The sequence below is a fragment of the Serinus canaria genome, chromosome 3 (genome assembly GCF_022539315.1).
Source record: "Serinus canaria isolate serCan28SL12 chromosome 3, serCan2020, whole genome shotgun sequence".
NCBI lineage: Eukaryota > Metazoa > Chordata > Aves > Passeriformes > Fringillidae > Serinus > Serinus canaria.
Window position 1 is genome coordinate 109,758,413 of NC_066316.1, and position 22,797 is coordinate 109,781,209.

Here is a 22,797-nt window from a genome sequence, read left to right on the forward strand (position 1 = left end):
CGTTTTTTATCAAGAAGTTGGGAGAATGGTTTTAGGACTGGGATCCCATCTAAACCCACCTTATCCACCTGTCATGTCACCAGACAGGTCTCCAAGGAGAAGGGAACATGGGCAGCTGGCATGGCAATAGAGTCATGACACTCGTGCTCTGTTACTCATCTCCACGTGAAGGTAACGTGGCAGGAGCCTTCTTACCCCCAGTGACACCTGCCAGGTGTTGCCATGGAGCACACCGAAAAGGCAGCTGTCACACACACAGAGAACAAAGCCCTCTGGAACAAAATGCTGCTTTAAATCAGCTTTTATGCCATGGATTCCCACTTCCCACCTCTCAGACAGCTGAGAGTCTCCAAGTGACAGCTCCCTCCTGTCTCCCCTTGTTTGGAAAGGTCGCTGCTCTTCCCTTCTGGGCCCGTTTTATGCTGTTGCTCACCCTGACCAAGGATCATTCCAGGGATCTCTGGTCCACCTCAGATTTCAAGAGACCAAAAACTTACAGATGAAATTACTTGAGCTGTAGAAAGTCAGAAACTATTTTCTGCACAGGCTATGAAACTGTAACCTAGCCCTCAGCCAAGTGATATCGTGTGCCTGGGGCCAGCTGCACAAAATATACAATATAGCTCACCAAAAATATGTGCCTAAACCACATCAGATAAATCATCTCCTACAAATACCCTTATCCTCCACTCCCTCTGATGAAAGCAGCCACGAATAATGAACTCTGGAGCAGCTGCCTGTGCTGTGGACGTGGGAAATGTGGGAAGATAAATCCCAGCTGCAAGGGCTTGGGTGACAGAATAAGGGGACATGGCTTTAAACTGAAAGAGGGAAGATTTAGATTGAATATTCAGGAAAAAAATGTTCCCTGAGAGGGCTCTGAGGCCCAGGCACAGGTTGGCCAGAGAAGCTGTGGCTGCCCCATCCCTGAAAGTGTCCAAGGCCAGGCTGGACAGGGCTTGGAGCAACCTGGGACGGTGGAAGGGGTCCCTGCCACAGGCAAAGCTTAGCAATAATAAAGCATCAGTGGAAACAGCACTGGAAGAATCTATGCCTTTTATTTATTTATTTCAGAAAAATACTTCTGCTGAGTTTATCACAAAAGTCACTGAACAACGAACAACAACAAACAAAATCCGTACAAAAACTGAAGTGACAGGAAGAATGAAACAAATGGGATAAAACACCAGAGACTTTTAAATCCCCCCACCCCCTCCAAAATCAGGAAATTTGCACTAAAGCATATATATGGAAGAACAGAATTTTTCCTCAAGTTCCTTTGCTGAAGTTTGATCAGTTGCGTTCAACATTTTCAAGGAAAAATGACACACCTCTGCCTGGCTTTTCCAACAGCCATTCTTCCCAGAAAAACCCCACACACAGCTCCAAGGAGGAGGAACCTACTGCTGGGCATAAAACCTTCTAAACCAACCTTTCATCCCCCATGAAGTTTCCTGGAAGGCTGTAACTAAAACCCCATCATCTCCACCCACTGCTGACACAACCTGGGGTCCATCTACCAAAGGCAAGAGCCTGAGGCTCCTGTAAAGCCCCAGGCACTGCAGCAAAGGCAGGATGGCTCCAAGCTCCCAGAGTCACTTGGAGGCAAGGAGGAGACATCCCAGAGTGACCACACTTCCCTCCAACCAGGAAGCCTATCAAAAATATATTTTAAAAACACTGAGTTGAAGGTAAGGGGACCTATAGGGGAACTGGAACTTGGCTACTACTAACCCAAACATGATGAGTAAGAAGAAAGAATCCTAAATAACAACAACAACAACAACATAAAACGCAACTGTAATGCCCCATAAAGTAAGAGTCACTCAAAAACTGTATGTGAAATGCTACATCTGTTTTTCCTCCACCCCTTTCTCTTCTCAAGCCCATTCTCCAACTACCTAAGACAAGAGAAGAGAACTAGTGCTGGTATTTCTCAGCTCTTATATACTAGGACAGGAAAACACTACACTTCGCCCCAAAAACCACAGGCTACTCAAGTCCTGACCTCCTTGGGTTGGATAATGGACACAGACTACTAAAGCAGCCTCAAGCCCATGGGAAGAGTGGAATGAATCATGTCTCACTGGAAGTTTTGGATAATCTCCATCACCTTCTGCACTGTGGTGGACAAGAGCTCCTGTTCGGGGTTGGATCTTGGGGTTGGATTAAAGGTTGAACTTTGACAAGTTTGGAGGCATTTTCCAACCTCACCCAACAATTCCATGATGTTTTCTGCAGATGACACAGATGGGGCATGAGAAGAGCATCCAGTAAAGGGAAGTGAGCTCGTGGCATTTCATAGGCTGAGAGGCCAAGGACAGACTGACCACCTAGGGCTTGCAATGAAAATGCTCCAAGAAAAGCTCTTTGGGCTGAAAGTAAGGCTGGATCTGCTGAGAAATGACACGGACACAGGAACAACAGCAGCAGTTACTGCAGGCTTGCAGCCCAGGGATTGTGCTTGCATTACACCACAGAGATAGGAGCAGCCCATGGCAGCTCCTCTGATGGAAAGGGAATTGCAAACCTCCAGGATGACAGTGGATATTGCCTCACAACAAAGGCTCAGCTCCGAAAAAAAAAAACAACCTGCCAGGTTTGGGTCTAACAGAAGGATGGGGATTTCTGAGGACTAAATATAGGGGAGGGCTGAAAAAAAAACCCATCATCTATAGGTTTAAAAAGAACACATGGAAATGCTTCAAAAACAAATGTCCCTTTTCCTGGTAGCTCTGTCAAAAAGGAAACAGAAAACACATAAATGTAGCATATGTTGTACATACGTAGTAACAAAGAAGGGTGTTCAGCTACTGCTATAGTGCACAGAGAGGCTACAACATAAGGCACTTGGGATACAAAGCATCACCAGCTACTGTACAGAGATAGGATTGTGCAAGTAGAAAAGCTTCCTGAAGCCAAGCAGGCAGGAGGAGGAATCATTCAGCAGCCGTGTTTTTGGGGGGCTCTGTGTGTCACCTGCTAACAGAGTCAGCAGCTCGGCTGCTGCGAGGCATCAGCGCTGCAGAAAGGCCTGGCCGAGGCTCTGGGGAGGTGCCAGCCAGCAGTCACTCCTAGAGGGCACTGGCAGTGGATGGCAGGGAATGGGAAGAGGCAGGAGAAAGGAGAAACCTCCCACACTCGACCTTTTCCATGTCCTCCCCAACATAAAGCTCTTTTCCCCCCCAGTCACGCTGCACTGCAGGTCCTGATGCTGCCTCTGAGCCAAAAAGTGCCTTATCCTCCCAGCACAGGCCACGAGGAGCAATGGCAAGGCACCACCAGGGGCTTTGCTCAAGCCTCCTTCCCCAGATCCCCTGAAAACAGGGAAAGCCCTCTCCTACCAGCATCTCTCACCTGACACTCAAATTTGCAGGGATTGAGGAACAAGTGGAATTTGACCAACTGTCCTCATGTCCCTGCATGTTTTCCCCCTCCAGAGCCTCCTCAACAAGGAGAGGGGGCGGAAAAGACAAAAGACACTCAGATAAATGGGGGAAAAACCCAACTCAGCTCAAAGAGGGGCAGAAAATCAACTGTCACCCATTCCTCAAAACACAACTGGCGCAAAGAACAACAGCACCAGCCTCAAGCTGGAATTGCACTCGGAGAGAGCCTGAGTTGAGGTGCCCCCAGGGGGTGAGCCAGGGGCACACCAAGGATCAGTCTTGGACTGCACATGGACAGCAGCCCAGCTCTGTGTCCCTCTCCTCACCCAGCCAAGGGGACACACCACGAGTCCCCTGTTCCAGCTGTGTCAAGCAGAACTAAAGCTACGGCCGACTTCACTGCACAAGAGGCACCAACAGCAAAGCCCAGCTCAGGAACTGCCCCAGAGGACAGTGTGGGGACAGAGGGGCCACTACTGCTCACTTGCCAAACCTAGCTTGGTGTGGCAATCCAAAAAGAAGCCCAGTGAGATGGCACTGACCCACAAAACCCCCAAGCAGATGCTGCTCCCCAGCAGTCTCAGCGAGGGATTAAGCTAGTGGGATCTGGCTTTCCACAAAACCTCTTGCCAGCACGTGGAGGTGGCAGTGGGCAGAAGCAAGAGGGGAAAGTGGTCTGCAGCAACAGATGGCCTCTGAGGTAGATTTGAGACAACTCCATCTGCTAACAGCTATGTGTCACAAGCCAGGCTTTTCCTAAATGCAAGCTGCTCCTTGCAGCCCCGGCCTCCTTCGCCTTCCTTCCCTGTCATCTCATTCACAGCTCAGAAAGGGATGAAGGGGCTAGGATTTTTGGAAGAAACCCTGGATTTGATAGCACCTTGGGTGGATACAAGCACTGTATCCTTTGGAAACAAAGAGTGAAGCTGGTGGCTGCCAATGGCATGGCTGGATTGGTATGGTAGGGACGAGGAAGGCTGAGGTTACAGCACGAGGGGCACCGTCCCAATGATGCAAAAACCCTTTGCAGCAACCCATCTGTCACCTGGATGTGGTCACAAGCAACAAGAACACCAGGTCTACGAGGCACAGACAAGCTGGCAAAGGGCTGGGCTGACAAGAGCCAGGCCAGTACTCAGAGCAGGGCAGGCCTCAAGGATTCACATGGAACTGAGGATGCTGCTGCCCCATAACAAAACGCTGAGAGCTGCAGAGCCCTGGGTCCAGCTCTTGGGGCTAGGAGGCCCAGAACAACCATGGGGTAGCCAAGAGAAACCCAGCGGGGGCAAGCAGTGGCTGGGAGATGGACCTTCCATATGAAGAGGAAAGTTCTCTCCCTTCTCTGCTGCCCAGCTCTCAAAAATTCTCAAAAGCAGGGTTCAGAAAACCCCAGTTAACCAGAGGTCCACCAGGAGACAAGACAGGGTTGAGCTTCCTCCATCAGACCCTGGACTCTCTTTGCAGCATCACCATCCTGCTGAGTGCTGGCCAGTTGTGCCCCATCTCACCTGAGAGCACCCCTGAGCCTCAGATCTCACAGCCCCAGCACATTCCCCCAGGAATCTGATCCCATAACACACACTTGGTGCCTTCAAGCTGTCGTGGCCCTGTCCCAGGGGCTCAGGGAAGCACCATGAAGAGAGGGGAGGAACATGCTGTAGGAGAAAAAAGGATTGTTTGGAACCATCTATGATACATTTGTAACCATTAACCAAAATAACCAAACACTAAAATAGAAAAGGAAAAAAAAAAATAAATTGCACGCTGGTTTACGATCAGAGGAAGGCAAAACCAGGAGGGCTGGAGAAGGTTCCTATGAGGGGATGGGAGAAGGGGAATGGGGCCTTTTTGGTTTTATTGCAAACAGTTACGAGAGCAAGAAAGGAAGGGAGGAGAGTGAGAGACACCTTGGGAAGATGATTCCGAGCCTTTCGAGACGCTGCTTGTGAGGAGCAGGAGGAGGGGCTGCTCAGTTCCTGGTATCTCGCCCTCCTCCCAAGGAGACAACCCTTGGCTTCTACGGAGACTTGAGCTTCTTGGTGCGAGGTGAGGTTCCGTTCTCTGCTTTCACCACTCCGTTTTCATGGTAACCTGCGGATGGCAACAAAGGGACACGGAGCTGGTGAGGGCTCTGGAGCGTAATCTGAGGTAGCTGGGGGTGTTTAACCTGGAGAAAAGGAGGCTTGGGAGGGACCTTCTTGCTTGCCACAAGTCCCTGACAGGAGGGTGCAGCCAGGTGGGGCTTTGCTTCCTGGGAACAAGGAACAGGACAAGATGAAATGGCTTCAGGCTGCCACAGGGGAGGTTCAGGTTAGACAGAAGGAATTCCCTCACCTAAAGGGTGATTAAACACTGGAATGGGCTGCTCAGAGAGGTTTGGAGTCACCACCCCTGGAGGTGTCCAAGGAATGACTTAACGTGGTGCTCAGCACTCTAGTCTGGTTGACACCATGGCGGTTGGTCAAAGTTGGATTCCATGATCTCAGAGGTCTTTTCCAACCTAAACCATTCTGTCATTCTATGGAGAAAGAAACTTTGTCCCTTGCACAAGCCAAACACTTTATTCTTTCAGGACTGGCCCGCAGACATGGGGAAACCCCCATGATATCAGGACACTGCTGGGGACACCCTGCACAGGCAGCAGCCTGCTGGGGGATGCTGAACCCCAGGACTGACCCCTCCACAGTGCCACCCTTCCAGCACTCACTCGAGTCCCTCTTGAGCAGCTTGGTTTGCTGCCTGGTGCCGGCGGTGGCAGCGGCGGCTCGCTTCCGACTGCTCTGCTCGTTCCAGTACTCCCTCCAGCGCCGCAGCTGGAAGTGGATGAAGCGCCACATCACCGATGCCTGGAAGAGGCACACCAACAGCAGCACACTCATTCTGCCAGGGGCGGAGAAGAGGCAGGCTGAGAACACAGCAGCGAGGCCACCCCCAGCCCGGCCTTCCCCCCCACACTGGGGCTGGTGGCCGAGGTCCCATCACGTGGCGGATGCCGTCCCTCCAGCCACCACCTCTCCTCTCTGCCACCCCTGAGCCCAGAGCAGCTACCTTCCTTTCCCTCCATATCATAAAGCTCTCAGGTTTTGATTCATTGATTCTTTCAACTTTAGGGCAGGAATGGATGACCAGGATCGTCTCATCTAGCACTGCCCAAAACACAAAGTGGCACAGTCAAGATACGATGTCCCTGGATGATCTAAAAGGTGGAAGGGAGGTAAGAAAGACACTCAAATCCTCAGGTGTGCCAGCAGTCCTTGGCTTCAAAAAGCTTGAGAATGACCATGCCTGGCAAATGCTGAACTCAACCCACAGCTGCTGTAAGGGTGAGAAAGGCTCCCAGACTTGATAGACTGCAAGGCATGAGGAGCCCATTTCACTCTCTGCTTCCCACAACAAAAGGCAGCAAAACATGGCCAAGCAGAAGGGAAAATGCCTTTTCCTTGACCATGTCCATGTAAATGCACTTACAGGTATAACAGGGAAAGTCTGCAAGCATTTCTCCAAGATAGGCTTGCACTTTATAACTTCTCTTGACTAACACCTAATTTCCTGACTTTTCCCCTCCATTTTGGCTCTGTGTAGCCTTTAAACCCCTCCTTGCTTCCTTCACACCCCTGCAGCTCACTGACACCTTCAGGATCAGATCATCACTGTCTGGATCCCATTTGGATGGAGCTTGGAGTAACCTGGTCCAGTGATGGTATCCATGTCCACGGCAGGCATTGGAACAAGATGATCTTTACGGTCCCCTCCAACCCAAACCATTCTGGGATTCCATGATTTCCAAACTCAGAAAAATCTATGCTGGGATAACATAGCCAAGGAAGACACAGAGGACATTCCTACCTGAAGAGAATATTGTTGAAGAGGAAGCTGAAGAAGTTCCCTCTCTCGGGGTCCAGGGCCTGGCTCTCCACGCGTGGCAGCCCAAAGCCGATGACAAGGATGTACAAGGTGAGGGTGAAGAGCCTGGTGACCACGAACACCACGGCCCAGACATTAAACCTGCAGGAGAGCAAGCAGAGATGTGGGCAGGAGCAGCCCCAGTGCTGACCCAGGAAGGGAGAGCAAGATCCAGGCTCTCCTGGGCTCCAGAGGAGGACGGGAGGCACAGGCAGCTCCCCTGCTTACAGCTTCTCGTTGTTCTCGTCCGTGAAGTAAACCAGTCGTGCCATGTGGAAGAAGAACTCAGCCAAGTACTGCAACAGCAAGAGGATCAGCCCCAAGCGGGTTAAACTGGCAGGAAAGAGGAAAAAAAAGCATCACTGGGTTGTTCAGACTTCATCCTGCAAACATAGCTGCAGCCTCAGCCCTGCTGTCCATGAGCTGCAGCGCTAGCCCAAAGCTGGATCTCTGTGTAACAGTGGGGGCAGGACTACAACAGGGGAAATCCCTGTCTACAAACCATCAACACAGTCCAAACCACTGTCAGAGCTGGCATATATCCAACACAAAACCCGATGGCTGGCAAGGCTGTTCTGCTGTTTATCAGAGAATGGTTTGGGTGAGAAGGGACCTTAAAGATCGTCTCACTCCAACCCCCTGCCCTGGACATCTTCCACTGTCCCAGGTTGTTCCAATGCCCATCCAACCTGGCCTTGAACACTTCCAGGGATGGGAAACCCTCTGGACAACCTGTGCCAAATGCCTCACCATCCTCACAGGCAAGAATTTCTTCCCAATATCTAAATCTCTCCTATTTTAGTTTAAAACCATTCCCCTTGTCCTATATACCTGCCTAGGTAAAAAGTCACTCTCCACTAAAACAACCCAATTTATTCCTCCGAAGCCCCTCACCCCACTGAGGTTTCCCAGGTGGCCCCCAGGGCAGAAGCAGCTGCCCAGCACCATCCCTGGTGTGGGAGGAGAGGCTGAGGCAGGGACTCACTTGAGCAGGTAGGCGCCGGCGATGTGCAGCAGGTAGAGCGCGATGCAGCGCAGCTGCCGGGGGATCTCCTCCTGGCAGGGCAGAAAAGCCAAATCAACCTCTCAGCCCTCTCCAGCCACCCTCCCTCCCTCTCCCAAAACCTCCACCTGGCTCACCTTGCGGACTTTTTGGAAGTAGAGCTCGGGCAGGGCGTGCAGCCAGTAGGCCAGCTGGCACAGGTAGAAAAACTTCACCTGGTACCTGAAATGCAGGGAGGAGCCACGTGAGCCAGCCCAGGCCAAGGCAGGACCCCAAGAACCCGAGGGCCAGGGCAGCATTAAGCAATCCCTCCACTGTTTTGGAGCCATGGGATTTAGGAGAAATTATTATTTCTCCTAAATTATTTGTTGACCCGAGAAAGCCACACACAGAGTTTATCCAGATGCTTGTGCTGTGATCTCTGTGCTCTCAGCAAACCTCCCTTTTGTTAAAAAACAAGAAGGAAGGGTCATCCCCCATAACATTTCTGCTATCATAAATGAACAGAAAAGAGACTTTCCCAAAGTGATGCAGAAAACAGGCAGGATGAGTAACCAAGCCCACAGGGCCTTCCTCATGAAACCCTCTGGAACACCCCTCCCCACTGCCCCTGGTCTCACTGCAGCATCCTTGATGCAGGGTGCATGCAGAGGGTGCTGTGTCGTCAGCACCCCACTCCCAGCAGGCAAAACCGTGGAGAGGAAGGAAGTGGCAAGCCCCAGAACAAAATGCCCTCCCAAGTGCTTACGGCAGATAAACATGTGGGTAGTTTTCCCACAGACTCCGGGGGTTTGAAATGTATCCTTCCTGAAAAAGAGAAGAGAGGCAAGGCTTCAGCAAAACAAAACAGGTTATGAGAGGATGGGCTGATGGTACAGTGAAATGAGGAACTGGGGATGACACCCGAGCCTTGTCACAGCCTGCTTTAGGAAAAACCATGTTCCCTGTGAGGGCCAAGGCTGAGCTCTGTATCTGTGGGTCTCTAGCACCCCTCTAAAATTTCACCAGGCCCCTTGTCTGGGGGCTGAAAGCTGCTTGCTCAGTTGCACAGAGGGTCCCAAGTTCAGGAGAGGGTATTTTGGAGTTTGGAATGCTCTGGAGGTGTAGGGGTGAGATTCCTGTAGCATGGCTCAGGCAGCCGTGTGCATGGTCCAGAGGATTCTTGCCCACTGGCATTTCCAACCCCAGCAGCACTTTAACAACAAGAAGTGCTTCTGAAGAGAAAGAGGAACAGAAAACACCAACAAAAATAACTGGATATTAATCGGATAGCTTCACTTTCCACCTCTTGCCTTACACAATAGGACTCCCTTCTCACTCCTGCCACATGGATACTTCCATGGGCTTTGCAAGGAGATGCTGGCATGGGAAATTTGTCCTGCCCAGTCACCATCATCCATTCCCTGTCTGTCTCAAGCTCCTTTTTTTCAGCTGGAAAAGGCCAGGGAAGCACAAGGGTGACCTGCTCTGCACATGCTGGGTGTTTGGGGAGCACATCACAGCAATGTGGGTTGTACAGGAGGCTCCAGCCACACAGCCGCTGAGGGATCAGTGTGGCACTGGGCAAGGGAAGCCCAAATCCAGCAGCATCAACTGTTCTGCAGAAGTTTCCTTCCTCAGAGCCTTATGAGTCAGAGGCAGTGCCAGAAGATCTCTAGAATTGCTGGCCTTGAAGAGAAAATAGTTCTCTAAGAAGGGCTGGCAGGACCCTCTGAGCAGTGGAGAGGGAATCTGTCCCTAAGGATCCATCCTCAGAGCCACTGCAGAACACAGCTGGACCCCAATGGCTGCAAGTAGCAAAGCATCATCACTTCACACTGCCAAAATAGATCTCTCCCACACCACCTGCTCTTCCCTCCCCCTACCTTCCCAAAACGACACTTTTCCCTCTGAATTCTTTGGGTTGACACCCAAAGAAACAGCAAGGTTTCCCTGTTTTCAAAGATTCCCTCAGCTTGCCAAGGAAAGAACCATAAAGAGGGATCCCAAAATTCTGCCTATTAGCCCCATGACCCCAAAAAAGGCACCCATAAACCTCAAGGCACTGAATGTACATAAGGAGGAAAATAAGCTGAGAAAGGCATCAGGTCCTGGAGCAGAGGATGAAGATGATAGAGCCAGGCAGGATTTCTGGGGCTCAAAAATATTTCACAGCCCATTTACCTGTGCCTTGTACAATACAGGAGAAGGATCTCCCAAAACCGCCCTCATGCAGTGGCTGGAAAGATCCACCACAGCTGAAAATGAAACTGACTGAAATGTGCCTGTTTTGACCCAGAAGCTGGCTGGGGACCCTGCTGCCAGTAGGATTTTGTGCTCCAGAAGCCACAGTTCTCCCTGGAAACCCAAATGCCAGGCAGCCCCGTGCCTTACCGTCACCACGACGTACAAGCACCAGATGACAGAGGTGAGGTGGAAGGCAACCAGCTGCCCTGACTCATTGAACTTGCTGTGCTTGACCTTGGAGAGGTGCAGACGCCTGTTAATTTTCTGGGAAGGAGCAGAGGGAGAGACAAACAACAAGAAAACATCAGCCACCATCAACTCTCTCTCTCTCCTCCTCTTCCTCATCCTGAGCAGCCTGCAGAGATGAAGGCTCACTCATCATCAACTCAGCCCCCAGACCACAACCAGAAGAGCATTTAAGTGCAGAGCCCCCCATGGGATTTGAGGTATTTTGAGGACACAAGACAGGGAATGTTGCTCACATCCAGGGCGTATTCCTGCACCACCGCATGCAGGATGATGGCGATGAAGATGTAGAAGAGGATGGTGACCAGATCCTTCAGCCCATAGTGATACTGGACCAGCTCCCCATCTGCAAAGATACCAAAGTGTGGGTCGGACCCCCATGGCCCAAAGGATTTCCAGGTGAGGACTTAGTGGGGAGCAGCTTCGATGGGGACACCAGAGAGAGGTCATGACTATGCCAGTGGCAGGGAAGAGGGGCTCTCTTCAGGGTTAGCTCATGGCAGACGTGGGTGGTTTCCCCTCTTACAGGTACACACCTCAAGGGAGGGGACACTGGGGACACTGAAAACTTCCCTCTGCCACTGGGGACAACTCAGCTGTGGAGATGGGAATTTATCACCTGGAGGGATGAAGACATGGGAGGCTGAAGCAGGTCACGGGATCAGGGATGCCCCATTAGGAACATCAGGGCTTGGGATAGGATTTCCACCCCCTCAGTTATGATTTAACATTTCCTTATGATCTCCCACTCCCTGAAAACTGCTGGAGCAGGATTCAGCTGCCTACATGCAGATGCCTTCTGCTACTCAGAGATCTGAGGCAGCACCACACGACTGGTGGATTAGAAATAGGACCCACAGGAGGCTGTGCTCTTCTGGAGCAACAGGAGACCCAGCAGCACCCAAAATACCCCAGACATCTGCATTTAGGTGACTATTTTCAGCCCTGAAGCTTATGGGAAGAAGCAGAGTTGGGAAGGCTGCAGGAAGTATCATCACATGAAGCTCAGCCCACTCCTGGCTTCTGCTCTCCCTCACCCTGATCCAGTCTGTCCTCTCCTGATACCAGTGCTGGGAAGAGACTGCTCTGTCACCAGCCCTGTCTACCCTAAACAAAGCTTCATTCCAGATTTCTAAGATTTGATCAGAATTCATGAACACACTTGGCACAAGGATATGAAAACACCCTTAGGAGCCCCTGGCAGACCCAGAGGTAAAAATGGTGCTTGCATCCCAGAACAAGGTAAAAGACAGAATTGCAAGGCCAAAGAAAATATACCACGTACATGTGCTCTGTCTCCTCTCTCCAGGGCACCTCAGAAGCTCTAGCAGGAGCTGTGGGGGATGTGGGAAAACCCTAGAAAAATTCATATTCCTCCCAAGAAGCTGCTGCACTAAGATCTCTCTCCCCACTAGCTCATGCCCTGTATTGATACCCCAATATCTGGTCATAGGGAGGTGTTTCTGTGCCCCCTGGGACTTTTCATATCAGGAAAGAATAAATCCCTTAAAAACCAGCAGCAGAAGTTGTTTGGACTGTGCCACAGGGGAGAAGGGCCCACATTTTAATCTGGAAACTGGATGATTCCTTCAGCCATAACCAAAGCCTTTAAGAGCAGAGCTTTTATCTTCCACATGTCTGCCTCTCTGTAGCTCCCCTAATCCCAACCCTGCTCTTTCTTTGGATGATTACTCAAACACTCCCAATTAACTGCAGATTTCTGCCATCAGGCCAGGCTTTGTGCCCCAGGCATTTGGCTCATCCCAAGCCAAGGCCTTTACCCAAAGCACCTCCTGCTGTCTCCAGGCCAGTGCCCAGATCCCTGCCAGATCCAGAGAGGCTCTGAGCCAGGAAGGCAGCAATCAGCAGCTAAAATAGGAATAATAGGGGTTGAGCTCCCTGGCCGGGAGCTGGGACACCTCCTCTGGTCCATTTGCACCAGCTCAGAGCCTTCTGGAATTTACTCCCTGTGAATCAGAACCTGCCTGGAGCAGGGATGCTGAGCATCATGTGCATCTCCACACCCTCCCCTTCAGGTGCCATCCCCAAAAATCAGCAGGACAGGGATGGCATGCACAGCCCCTGCTGCTTGGCAAAGAGGTAAATGCCTCCTGCTCCCCAGGGGAACAAGAAGCTGCTCCAGGAAGGCAGTCACACAGCTGGATCCTGCCTGACCAGGCTAGGAGCAGCATCCTCATTCTGCAGGGAGCACAGAGTGGCTTGGCCATGGCAGAAAGAGAGAGGAAGTCCCCAAACTCCCTGGAAAGATTTCTTCTCAACAGTGGCTGCAAGAGACATGACCAGAGTGCTCTGAGACACTCAAAGTTTGCTTCTTCCCAAAATATCTTATTTTTAACATCTCTGCCAGACTGCATTTACTGCCAGACAAGACCTTGAGCAGCTGATCAGTAGAGGATGAGGCCAAGGCAGCTGGAAGTGAGGATTTGGGGCAAACCAGACTCAACCTTCCCTTGGGATTTGTGGAGCAGAGGCATGTCTCACCTGCTGTAGGCACACTAACATTGTACTGAGGTAAGATGAACAGGAAGGCAGTCTTGGCTGTGACCTGTCAAAGACACAGATGGGAGAAGAAGCAAATCAGTTGTTAAATCCATTCCTCTGGACCAGTTTTTTTTTCCCATCATGATGGGAAAGGCAAATCACCCAGGGAGATGTGCCAGCACCGGCTTCACTTGCAGAAACGCAGAACCTCACACTGGTCACCCACAAGATCCCAGATGCATGGCCAAAAAGAAGGAAAAAAGCCTGGGATAAGGTCTCAGGACATCCAAAGCCCAGGGCTGTGCTGCTCACTTTTCATTTACTGAATCATAGAATTGAATCATGGAATATCCTGAGTTGGAAGGGACCAAAATATCACTGAAATCCCACTCCTGTCCCCGCAGAGGACACCCCAAGAATCCCGTCCTGTGCCTGAGAGCATTGTCAAAACCTTCCTGAATTCTGTCAGGCTTGGGGCTGTGACCATTCCCTGGGGATCCTGTTCAGTACCCAGCCACCCTCTGGGATGGAAAGAAACTTTTCCTAATATTCAACCAAAACCTTTCCTGACACAGCCCCAGCCATTCCCTCTGATCCTGTCACTGATCACCAGTGAGGTGGCCATTGACTAAATTGCTTTTATTCAAAGGAATGCTCCTCCCCAGCAGCAAGGCAGGAGGCTTTGTGGGAATGGGGCAGAGCATCCACCCCACAGGACATCCCAAAACTGCACCTCTGAGACCAAAGCACCCTCAAGCTGGGGCCACAGCAAAATCCAATGCACAGACATCCAACACCAAACATGCCTGCATCCCATCCCAGGCAGCAGGTCACCAGATTTTCCCTTTCCAGTGGCTCCCAGCCAACCCTCCAACGCTTCACATGCACCCACCCTCAAACACAACCATTCCCAAAAAATCCTGTGCCCGTCAAACACCGACAGAGATGAGCTGCATTTCACACAGACATGGCTACACTGCTTCAGAGCTGCAGGATATTAAAATCCCAGCTGGAAATTGCTCCACAGCTTGTGGGGGAGACAGGGGGACTTTGCCAAGTGTTCCCATCTTGCCACCACCAGCATTGAGCAACCGGTGCAGGCAGCCCCAGCTCGGGGACAGCAAACTCCATGGTGTGTTTTCATGATGTTTGGGGATTTTATTGTTTTTTCCACTGAGGAAAAAAAAAAAGGAGAGGAAATCCCACATGTTGTGCTCTGTTTGTGGATGAGTAGATGCAGGAGATGGAGACCATGGGCAGAGCTTGGGGTGGGAATGGAAAAAGTGCATTGCCTGGCCTCAAGCTGGCTGAGGGAGACACTTCTGGCTCCTACAGACCTTGCTGGCTGGGAAAGCCAAGTTGCCTCATAGCAGAGCTGCACAGGACCTGGAGTTTACTTACAAACCTTGCCACAGGGCATGAAACAAGGGCATGGAGCCAGTGGTGGCTGTGGCACTGCAGGGATGGGCGGCCGTGTCATGGATGTGCTAAAGACAGCAGGCTCTGATGGATTTACAGCTCCCTGAGTACCTGGCTGACATCCATTGCTATAAACAGCTGGAAACAAGATATCATCTCCAGGTGAAGCCTCCTAACCTGCTGGAGAGGACACAGAGCCATGCAGGAAAATGGCCCCAGAGTATCTCTAGGGTGGGAAGCAATGCCCAGACAGAGCGAGCTCTGCACACTTTCCAAGGATTCTGTCCCACACACTTTCCAAGGATTCCGCTGATCTTTCCCAGAGCACCTGGTAGGAAGGTTCCTCCATCAAGCAATGCTTTGTCCCCTCTCCACACTGGCCTTTGCTCCCTGTGGGCTGCAGAACCACCAGAAGCTTTGGAGCCATCCCAGCACTCCCCACCTTTCCTTACAGAGGGCTAGCAGGCTGCTTCCTCAAGTCTCAGTGAAATATTTTAACCACCAAAGACAAATGTAACCTCCTAGATGCAGGCACCTGCGTGGCAAAAACCAGGTTTCCTTGGCTTGGGAAATAGGGATGAGCACCAGGAATGGGAAAACCCTTCAGAGCCTGCCTTGAGCATTTCACAGGCAGCCAGGGAAAGCAGAAGTTTGGAGTGGGAAAAGCAATGTGAGAATTATTCAGAGGCACAAGACTTGCTGTCTGTTTGCTCTGAAACAAGATGCTGATATGGGAAAGGAATTGCTGGGCATGCTTCTGCCCTGCAGGGCAGAGAGTAGAGCCAGAGCTGCCACTAAACTGCTACTGGCAGGGACACAATTCATGGAATCATAAAATAATTTAGGTTGGAAATGTCCTCTAAGATCATGGAATCTAACTGTTCCCCAAGCACTACCAAGCCCACCACAAAACCATGGTCACAGGTGCCACATCTGCACAATTTTTGAACAATTCCAGGGATGGTGATTCCATAACTTCCAGCCTCTTCCAATCACTGACTGCCTTTTCAGCAAAGAAATTTTCCCTCATATCTAACCTAATCCTTCCTGGCACAACTTTTTAGAGGGTAGGAGAGGGATTTGTCTCCATGGGACACACAGAGCAGGGACCATGTAGCAAACACTGTATACTTATTTCTCATCCACTCCCTGACCTGCATTAAGGACACATCTATGCAGAGGGAGATGTTCCTCATCCCAGCCGCATCCTGCCTGACATGAGGGATGTGGCACTTGGGGACATGGGTTAGTGCTGGCCTTGGCAGTGCTGGGGGAATGGTTGGACTTGATGACCTTAGAGGGCTTTCCCTACATTAATGATTTTATGGTTCTGTATGCCTGAACCACGGTAAATTTGGGAAGCAGTTGTCCTGGGAGCTCTCTGCACCATGAAGAAGGAACCACATCCTCAGCAGTGAGTGGCTTTCTGCTGGTTACAGCCACCAACTCAAGGAACAAAGTGCAGATGGATGGGGAACAGAGAAAACAGAGCATGTCCACCATAACCAGTTTCCTGAGATGCCTGGATCAGCCAGGACAGGGATGAGGCTGTTTCTCATGGCCAGAAACCAAATCAGCACATCCACCTTGCAGCCCTGGGTGACAGAGCAATAGATAAAGCCAAGCAATCCCAGCACTACCACACATTTACTGTCTAGCACCAGGCATCTACTCCCTGATTATGTGGTGATTGGAAAAATCCACACACCCTGTAGCCTCCCCTGGAGACTGCTGCCTAATACAGAGCAGTAAAGCTCTCCCCATCCTTTTTTAGATCCCAGAATGGTTTGGGTTGATATGGACCCTAAAGCTCATGTTCCAACCCCCTGCCACGGGAAGGGAAACCTTTCATAGAGCAGGGTGCTCAGAGCCCCACCCAGCAATTTAGAAGATGCCTTTTTTACCCCTGCCATGAAATGCTTTACATTAAAACCCCAACTTCACTTGTTCAGATGTGCAACTGGCTTTTAAAAAGCTGTCTAAGCACACACATCCAGGCAGTCTAGCACCTCTCCCTGAAACTACCCACTGCAACTCTCAAACACTAATATTTTCAGGAATGAGGGACAATTTTTGAGCATCCCTCCCCAGCACACTCTACAAACTTCTGGAACAGCTTGCCCAGATTGGTTGTGGACTCCCCATCCCTGGAAGTGTTCAAGGCCAGGTTGGACAGGGTTCTGAGCAATTTGGTCTAGTGGAAGCTGTCCTTCCCATGGCAGAGGGTTGGAAAGAGTTTTAAGATCCCTTCCAACTCGAACAATTCCAGGATTCCATGAAACACATTACCCTTCTCCAAAGCCTCATCCCAGTGGGATTTGTCTTCACCACAGCCAGGAACCCCCAGGCAAGCCACCATCCCCCCATGGTCCTGCTTGAGTTAAAGCCACTCTGGAGGAAAGAAGCAGCTCCAAACCTCTGGCGGGGGAGGCTGGGGGAGTTTTCTGCAGTCAGAGCCGGGAAAATATTTCCAGGGCTAGAAAAACAACTCAAACTAATTACAGACAAAATGCTGTCCAAAGGCTTTTCTCACAACTTTGGGTTTCTTTTTCCCCTGCTAGCTAGAGTTTATTGAAAGACAAACTTGCTGATGCATAGTATGCATTGACACAGGCCCTATATGTAAACTAAAGCCCAAACTTTGGACCATAGCCTTTCAAAGTAAACATCTGGCTTTGACAAAAAGCCCTTCCCAAGGATGGTGTAGCCCCTCTGCTCCCACAGACAAACTCATCCCCCAGCATGACACTATTTCCACTGCCTCACCCTCCCTTCTGTTTATTCCCTTTTTAAAAGTAAACCTAAATACTGTGCTTTTTTACCTTTTTTCCACTCTTCCCAGCACTCAACCCTTACATCCCCCACATGCCTCAGTTCCCACATCTGGCAAAGACCAGGGGAGGCAGGAATGCATTTTGTTTTCCCTCATTAACAATGGAAAGGCCTTAATTTTTAGAGTACTACAGAGGGGACTGGGAAGGGGAAAGTATATTTAGCAGGAAGCCTGGAAATAGCAGCTCATTTGTCAGCTGCCTTCTCCTGAGTGTCACAACTCTGAGTCTGGGAGCCCGTGACTCACATCCCACGATCTGCACAGGGGGAAAGCCCAGCAGGGGCATGGAACCACTTCTAAAACAATGGTTTATAGCTTTATTTCATCACACCAGGCATAAGACTGAGCCTCAGTTTCCCCACATTAGAGATTACAACAGCAGCCACCATCTAATATAGAAACTTCTCCAAAATTAGCGAAGTTTTCCCCAAACCTGACCAGGCACCACTCTCAGGAGCCACCCCTGGTGGGACACAGGTGAAACCCAGCCTGGCCTTTGCTTCATTTTTCTACAAAGCAGGGTGGAAAAAAATACGCAAAGTAATTTCTGTAGGAGGATGGGAAGCACCTGTTTCGCGTTTCTATACAGACTCAGTAAAAATAGTTGTTCACCAAAAAAAAACAACAAGGGGAGGTTTTTTCTTTCTGGGCTCCATCAGCCACACACACGTGGCAAAATCCTTCTCTGGCACCAGGCAGCTGCACAACCAAGTGTGTTTTCACACCCTGAAGGCTTAGGGCTGGCTGGGAAATAAAAACCCTTTGTGGTGCCCAGCTCAGGACAGCTCTTTAGGGGAAAGCTCCCTCCAAGCCTGGGGCTTCCATCCCTGAGCAATGCCATGATCCCCAAAAACACACACAACACTGGAATAATCAAATCACCTGGAACACCAATGAGCACCCTCACGCCACCAAATTCCATCATGACTGGCACCTGCTCCCTACCACAGAGGAATTACCAGCTTGGTGAATCCATGTGGATGGGGAAAGGTTGTGCACCCAAAAAGATGCTCAGGGTGCAGCTTATGCTGTGCTTGAGCAGTGAGAGACCCATGGCAGCTCCCCAGCATCACCCCAAGCAGGGTGCTGGAGCAAGGAACCCGTCAGCTCCTGAGGGATGCCTGAGAAAAGGTTAAAAATCTTATTTGTGTCTTCCCAAAAAAACCTTCCCTGCAGGAAACAGCCTATTGTGAGCAGGATTCGGCCTTTTCCGCTGGGCCTGAGCTTGGCTGTGGCCACTGGCATTGGGGAAGGTGGAAGCCAGGCTGCAGGGTGGGAAGAAGGAATGACAGGAGAAGGAGGGGAAGGCACAGTGACAGGTCCTTCTCACTGTGGCAAGGGATCAGAGCTGCCATCAAAACTCACCACAGAGGCGGCACAAACAGGCACGGATGGTTTGGAGGGCTGGGCAAGAGCAGAGGCTGATCTCCCCTCCAGGGGAAAAGAAAGCAGAAGGAATAAATGTAATAATAAAATGAAAGTAAACTGAAATACCCACAAGGACCAAGAGCTGTCCCAAACCCCATGCCAAGGGATGATGCTGCCAGCCACAGGGAGCACTGGAAGCCACCCTAGCATGGCAAGCTCTGTCTCTCTGAGGTCTGCTGGAGAGTAGCAAACTGCTGCCTTCAGCATCTGAGGGAAATTTAATTAAAATATATTAAAAAAAACCACAGATAACACCACAAACCCCTCCCTGCCACCTCCATGGGGGGAGGTTCATCATTTTTTAGAACTGCACCAATCATAACAGCACCATATCAACAAAAGCACCACAGCAGCAAGTCCAGGTACCACCTCTCCAGGACAGAGCTCCCAATATGCAACAAACCCATCTGCAGGGAGAAACCCTGAGACAGAGGCACAACCTCAGCGGCATTTTCTTTTCAAAGTATGAGTATGAAACTTGCAGCCCAACTTCGCAGCATTTGCATGTGGCTTTGGAATACAGCTGGCCCTCCTGGGTCGGTTTTGAAACCCATAAATAAATATACGTACATGCACAAGGACGTTGAAAAGGGTTCGAGTGCTGTAAGAGACTCGTTCATTCAATGAGTTTGCAGTAAAAAAAAGAGGGGGATAGAAAAGCAGGGGGTGCCAGCGGGGAGGAATTAAGGAAATGGATTTCCTCCTTCTGCGATTTGCTACAGAAGGAGCCTTTCCTCCCTCGCCAGGCCCCCCGGCCACCCCTTTCCCATCCGGATTTGCTTTGAAACGTGGCACTGCCGAAGGGGAGGGTTCAGCGGGGGAGGCGGGGGGGTCCCGGCCGGCGGTGCCGCTGACCAGGGCCCGGCGGTCGGCGCGGGATGCCCGGAGCCAAGCGAAGCCCCACGGGGAAAGCGGGCGGAGAGGGAAGGAGCCGGAGCAGCGGGAGGGACAGAGCGGCGTTCCCGGCATGGCGGTGGTGGGACAGCGGCCTTACGGGGGTCTGCGGCCACCCCGGCAGGGGAAGGAATGCCGTGGATGCCTTCCCGTGGCACGCAGCTCAGCGGGATGGGAAAGGCCGGGGAGTTTCTGCCCCAGGCCCGGGAGCCCCCGGCACCCGTCCAACGGCGCGGGGTCAGCGGGCTGCGGAGAAAACACCTGGAAAAGGGCTACTGTTGAAAAAAAAAAGGGGGGGGGAAAGGCAAAAAAAAATTTCTTCCATTTCCAAGAGATGGGAATATCAGACAAGGCTTAGCTTCTCGCTTGATGTGCCCCTCAGTGCTCGGGACATCCCGGCAGCCGCGGTGGGTTTGACACCGCCTGTGCTCCCCCTCCCCAGGCAGGGACCTCCGGCAGACTGGAGCGGGGGCAGAAGGATGTGCCACCCCTAAAGCCAGCAGCAGGCTGGGTCCCCGTGGCAATGTGGGGAACCTCTCCCGTGCTGGGTGAGAGATGGGGAATGAATGGGGCGGCACTCTCACCCCAGACCGAGGGGTCCCACAGCCCCCTCCTCGTACGGGATGGGGGCACCTGGGCCGGCTGGGGACCCTCCCGAGCTGGGACAGCCCCAGGGGGGGACACCCCATGCAGAGCAACGGGGGACACCTCGTCCACGGGCTGGGGACACACGAAAAGCCGGTCCCGGCGGGGGGCGATGGCGGGGGCGTCTCACCTCGAACATGAGGGCGATGAGGACGCTGAGCACCAGGCAGAAGCCGATGTCGGCGTGGTTGTGGATGAGAAACTCCTGGCTGAAGAGCGGGTGGCTCTTGGCCCGCCGGCGGAAGGCCATGGCCGGGGCCGAGCCGAGCCCAAACTTCCCCGGGCCCCGCGGAACTTCGCGGAGCGCCGCGATGGCCCCGCGCAGGCGCCGCCGCCTGAGCCCTCCCCGCGCCCGCCCGGCTCCGCTCGGCCCCGGCAGCGACCCCGCCCCGGCCCGCACCGGCACCGGGACCGGCAGCGCCCCGGCCCGCACCGGGAACAGCACCGACACCGGCACCGCCCCGGCCCGCACCGGGAACTGCACCGGCCCCGCTCCGACCGGCACCGGGACCGGCACCGCCCCGGCTCGCACCGGGAACAGCACCGACACCGGCACCGCTCCGACCCGCGCCGGGAGCGGACTCGGCACCGCCTCGGACCGCACCGGGAACAGCACCGACACCGGCACCACTCCCACTTCCCCCGGGGCCGGCATCGGCACCGACCAGCACCGGGCCGGCGCTGGGAACCGGCACCGCCCCGACCCGCATTGGGACTGGGACCGGCACACCGCCCGCACCGGGACCCGGCCACGGAGCTGAACCCGCACCCACCCACGGATCCGCACCCAAACCGAGACCCAGCACCCGAGCCTGCCCCCGAGCCGGACCGGACCTGAGCACGGAAACGGACCTGGACCCAGCCCCGGTACCAGCACCGGACCTCAGGCCAGCCCTGGACACGGACCCTGCACCCAGCACGCGATGGAAAGCTCGGATGTAGACCCAGACCGAGAGCCGAGACCTGGCACCGGCTATGGACACGGACCCTTCCCTAGACCAAGCCCCGGAGCTGGATCCAGCCCTGCTCCAGCTCAGCACAGCCCTGGACCTAGCACCGAACCGGGACCCAGCACCCAGCCCGGCACCAGACAGAGAACCCAGCTCTGGTCACGGCTCCTGCTTGCCCCAAGCACACCCTCGCACTCCACAGCGGGGGGAGTCACACATTGGTTTTGGCACCCACTTCACATCTGTGCCCTGGTGCTGTGCACATCTGGACAGCCACCCACATTTGAACCCACCTATTGTGAATGTAGGGATGCCCACCTGCATCTGCACCCGCTGACTGTGTGCAGGCGACCTCCCACCTCTGCACCCACATCTGCACCCACCTACCATGCACATCTGGCCTCCCATGCACCCAGCACCCACCCCCCTGTGCACACCCTGCAATGCTCTGACATCTTGCTCTGCATCCCAAAGTTCCCGTGCTGAACCCCAAATCTCCCTCATTAACCAGGGAAAGGTCTGAGGTGCCTTCCCTATGCCACCCCCTTCCCAAAACCACACCCCAGCTTGATCTGGGGGTGTAGCAGTGGGGACAGACAATCTGAGCAGGTCTCCAGGGCAAAACCGTGGAACATTTGGTGTTATTTATTGAACTCAATGCCTAAAATCCCTCCAAAGCTACTCAGGGAGCTCCAAGGACATGAGGGGAGCAGACAGGGCCCTTTGGTGGCTTTGCTTAGGAAAATTAAGGTATAAACAGTGTTTTGATTGGAAAGATCTCCCTTCAAGCAAAACATGGATCCTGTGGCTTCCAGGGTCTTGTTCAGCTCCTCCAGCACCCCTGGATCCCCACGGATCCCTCACAGATCTGTCTTGTGTCCAGTGAGGATGGATTCACAGGAGGGAGAAAACACCGTTCCAGCACATCTGAGAGAACTGAGCCATCTCAAGCCTGGTGTTGAGAGCACAAAGCATTTTCCTCCAGCCAAATCCAGCTGGGGAAGCATAGTCCCTGGGTTCTCATTAAGCACTCAGTCCTATTAGGCAAGTCCTGATTAGCTGGGCTTACCCTCTGCTCCCCCCCTCTGTGGTATTGTTTAGCCTTGGAGTCATGGGCACAGAGCTGCAGCCTGGGCCCTGCCTTTTACAGGAACACTGAAGGCACCAGAAAGGGATTTGCAGCAAACCAAATTTAATTAAAGAGGGAAAAAATAACCAAAGTTTCAACTTGGAAAAAAAATAACCAGACAAAAAACAACAGCCCCAGGGCAAATAATTCTGTTTTCTGTAAGGTCCAAGTATTGTGTTTCAATGTTGTTGGAAGTGAAAAGATGGTTTTTCTGGGGAAATCTTTTTTGA

General features: G+C 52.4%; 1 protein-coding gene across 1 annotated transcript; it reads right to left on the reverse strand.

The window, feature by feature from the left end:
• Positions 1-1,039: 1,039 nt before the first annotated feature.
• TRAM2 (translocation associated membrane protein 2) lies at positions 1,040-20,813 on the reverse strand. The gene is made up of 11 exons (XM_030236123.2): positions 20,619-20,813; positions 13,270-13,333; positions 11,004-11,113; positions 10,669-10,785; positions 9,044-9,102; positions 8,433-8,517; positions 8,278-8,348; positions 7,521-7,625; positions 7,236-7,394; positions 6,097-6,269; positions 1,040-5,480 (listed from the first exon to the last, which is right to left on the reverse strand). The coding sequence occupies exons 1-11, from the start codon at positions 20,736-20,738 to the stop codon at positions 5,407-5,409; spliced, it is 1,137 nt and encodes a 378-aa protein (XP_030091983.2). The 5' UTR covers positions 20,739-20,813; the 3' UTR covers positions 1,040-5,406.
• Between the last annotated feature and the right edge of the window lie 1,984 nt (positions 20,814-22,797).

What these genes read in the sequence shown, in the direction of transcription:
- TRAM2 (XM_030236123.2), bottom strand. Translation starts at nt 20,738, where the DNA reads ATGGCCTTCCGCCGGCGGGCCAAGAGCCACCCGCTCTTCAGCCAGGAG. An exon ending in ACTTCCAAAAAGTCCGCAAG is followed by an intron (nt 8,349 to 8,432) that starts GTGAGCCAGGTG and finishes CTGCCCTGCCAG; the next exon opens with GAGGAGATCCCCCGGCAGCT. An exon ending in TTCAACAATATTCTCTTCAG is followed by an intron (nt 6,270 to 7,235) that starts GTAGGAATGTCC and finishes CGCCCCTGGCAG; the next exon opens with AATGAGTGTGCTGCTGTTGG.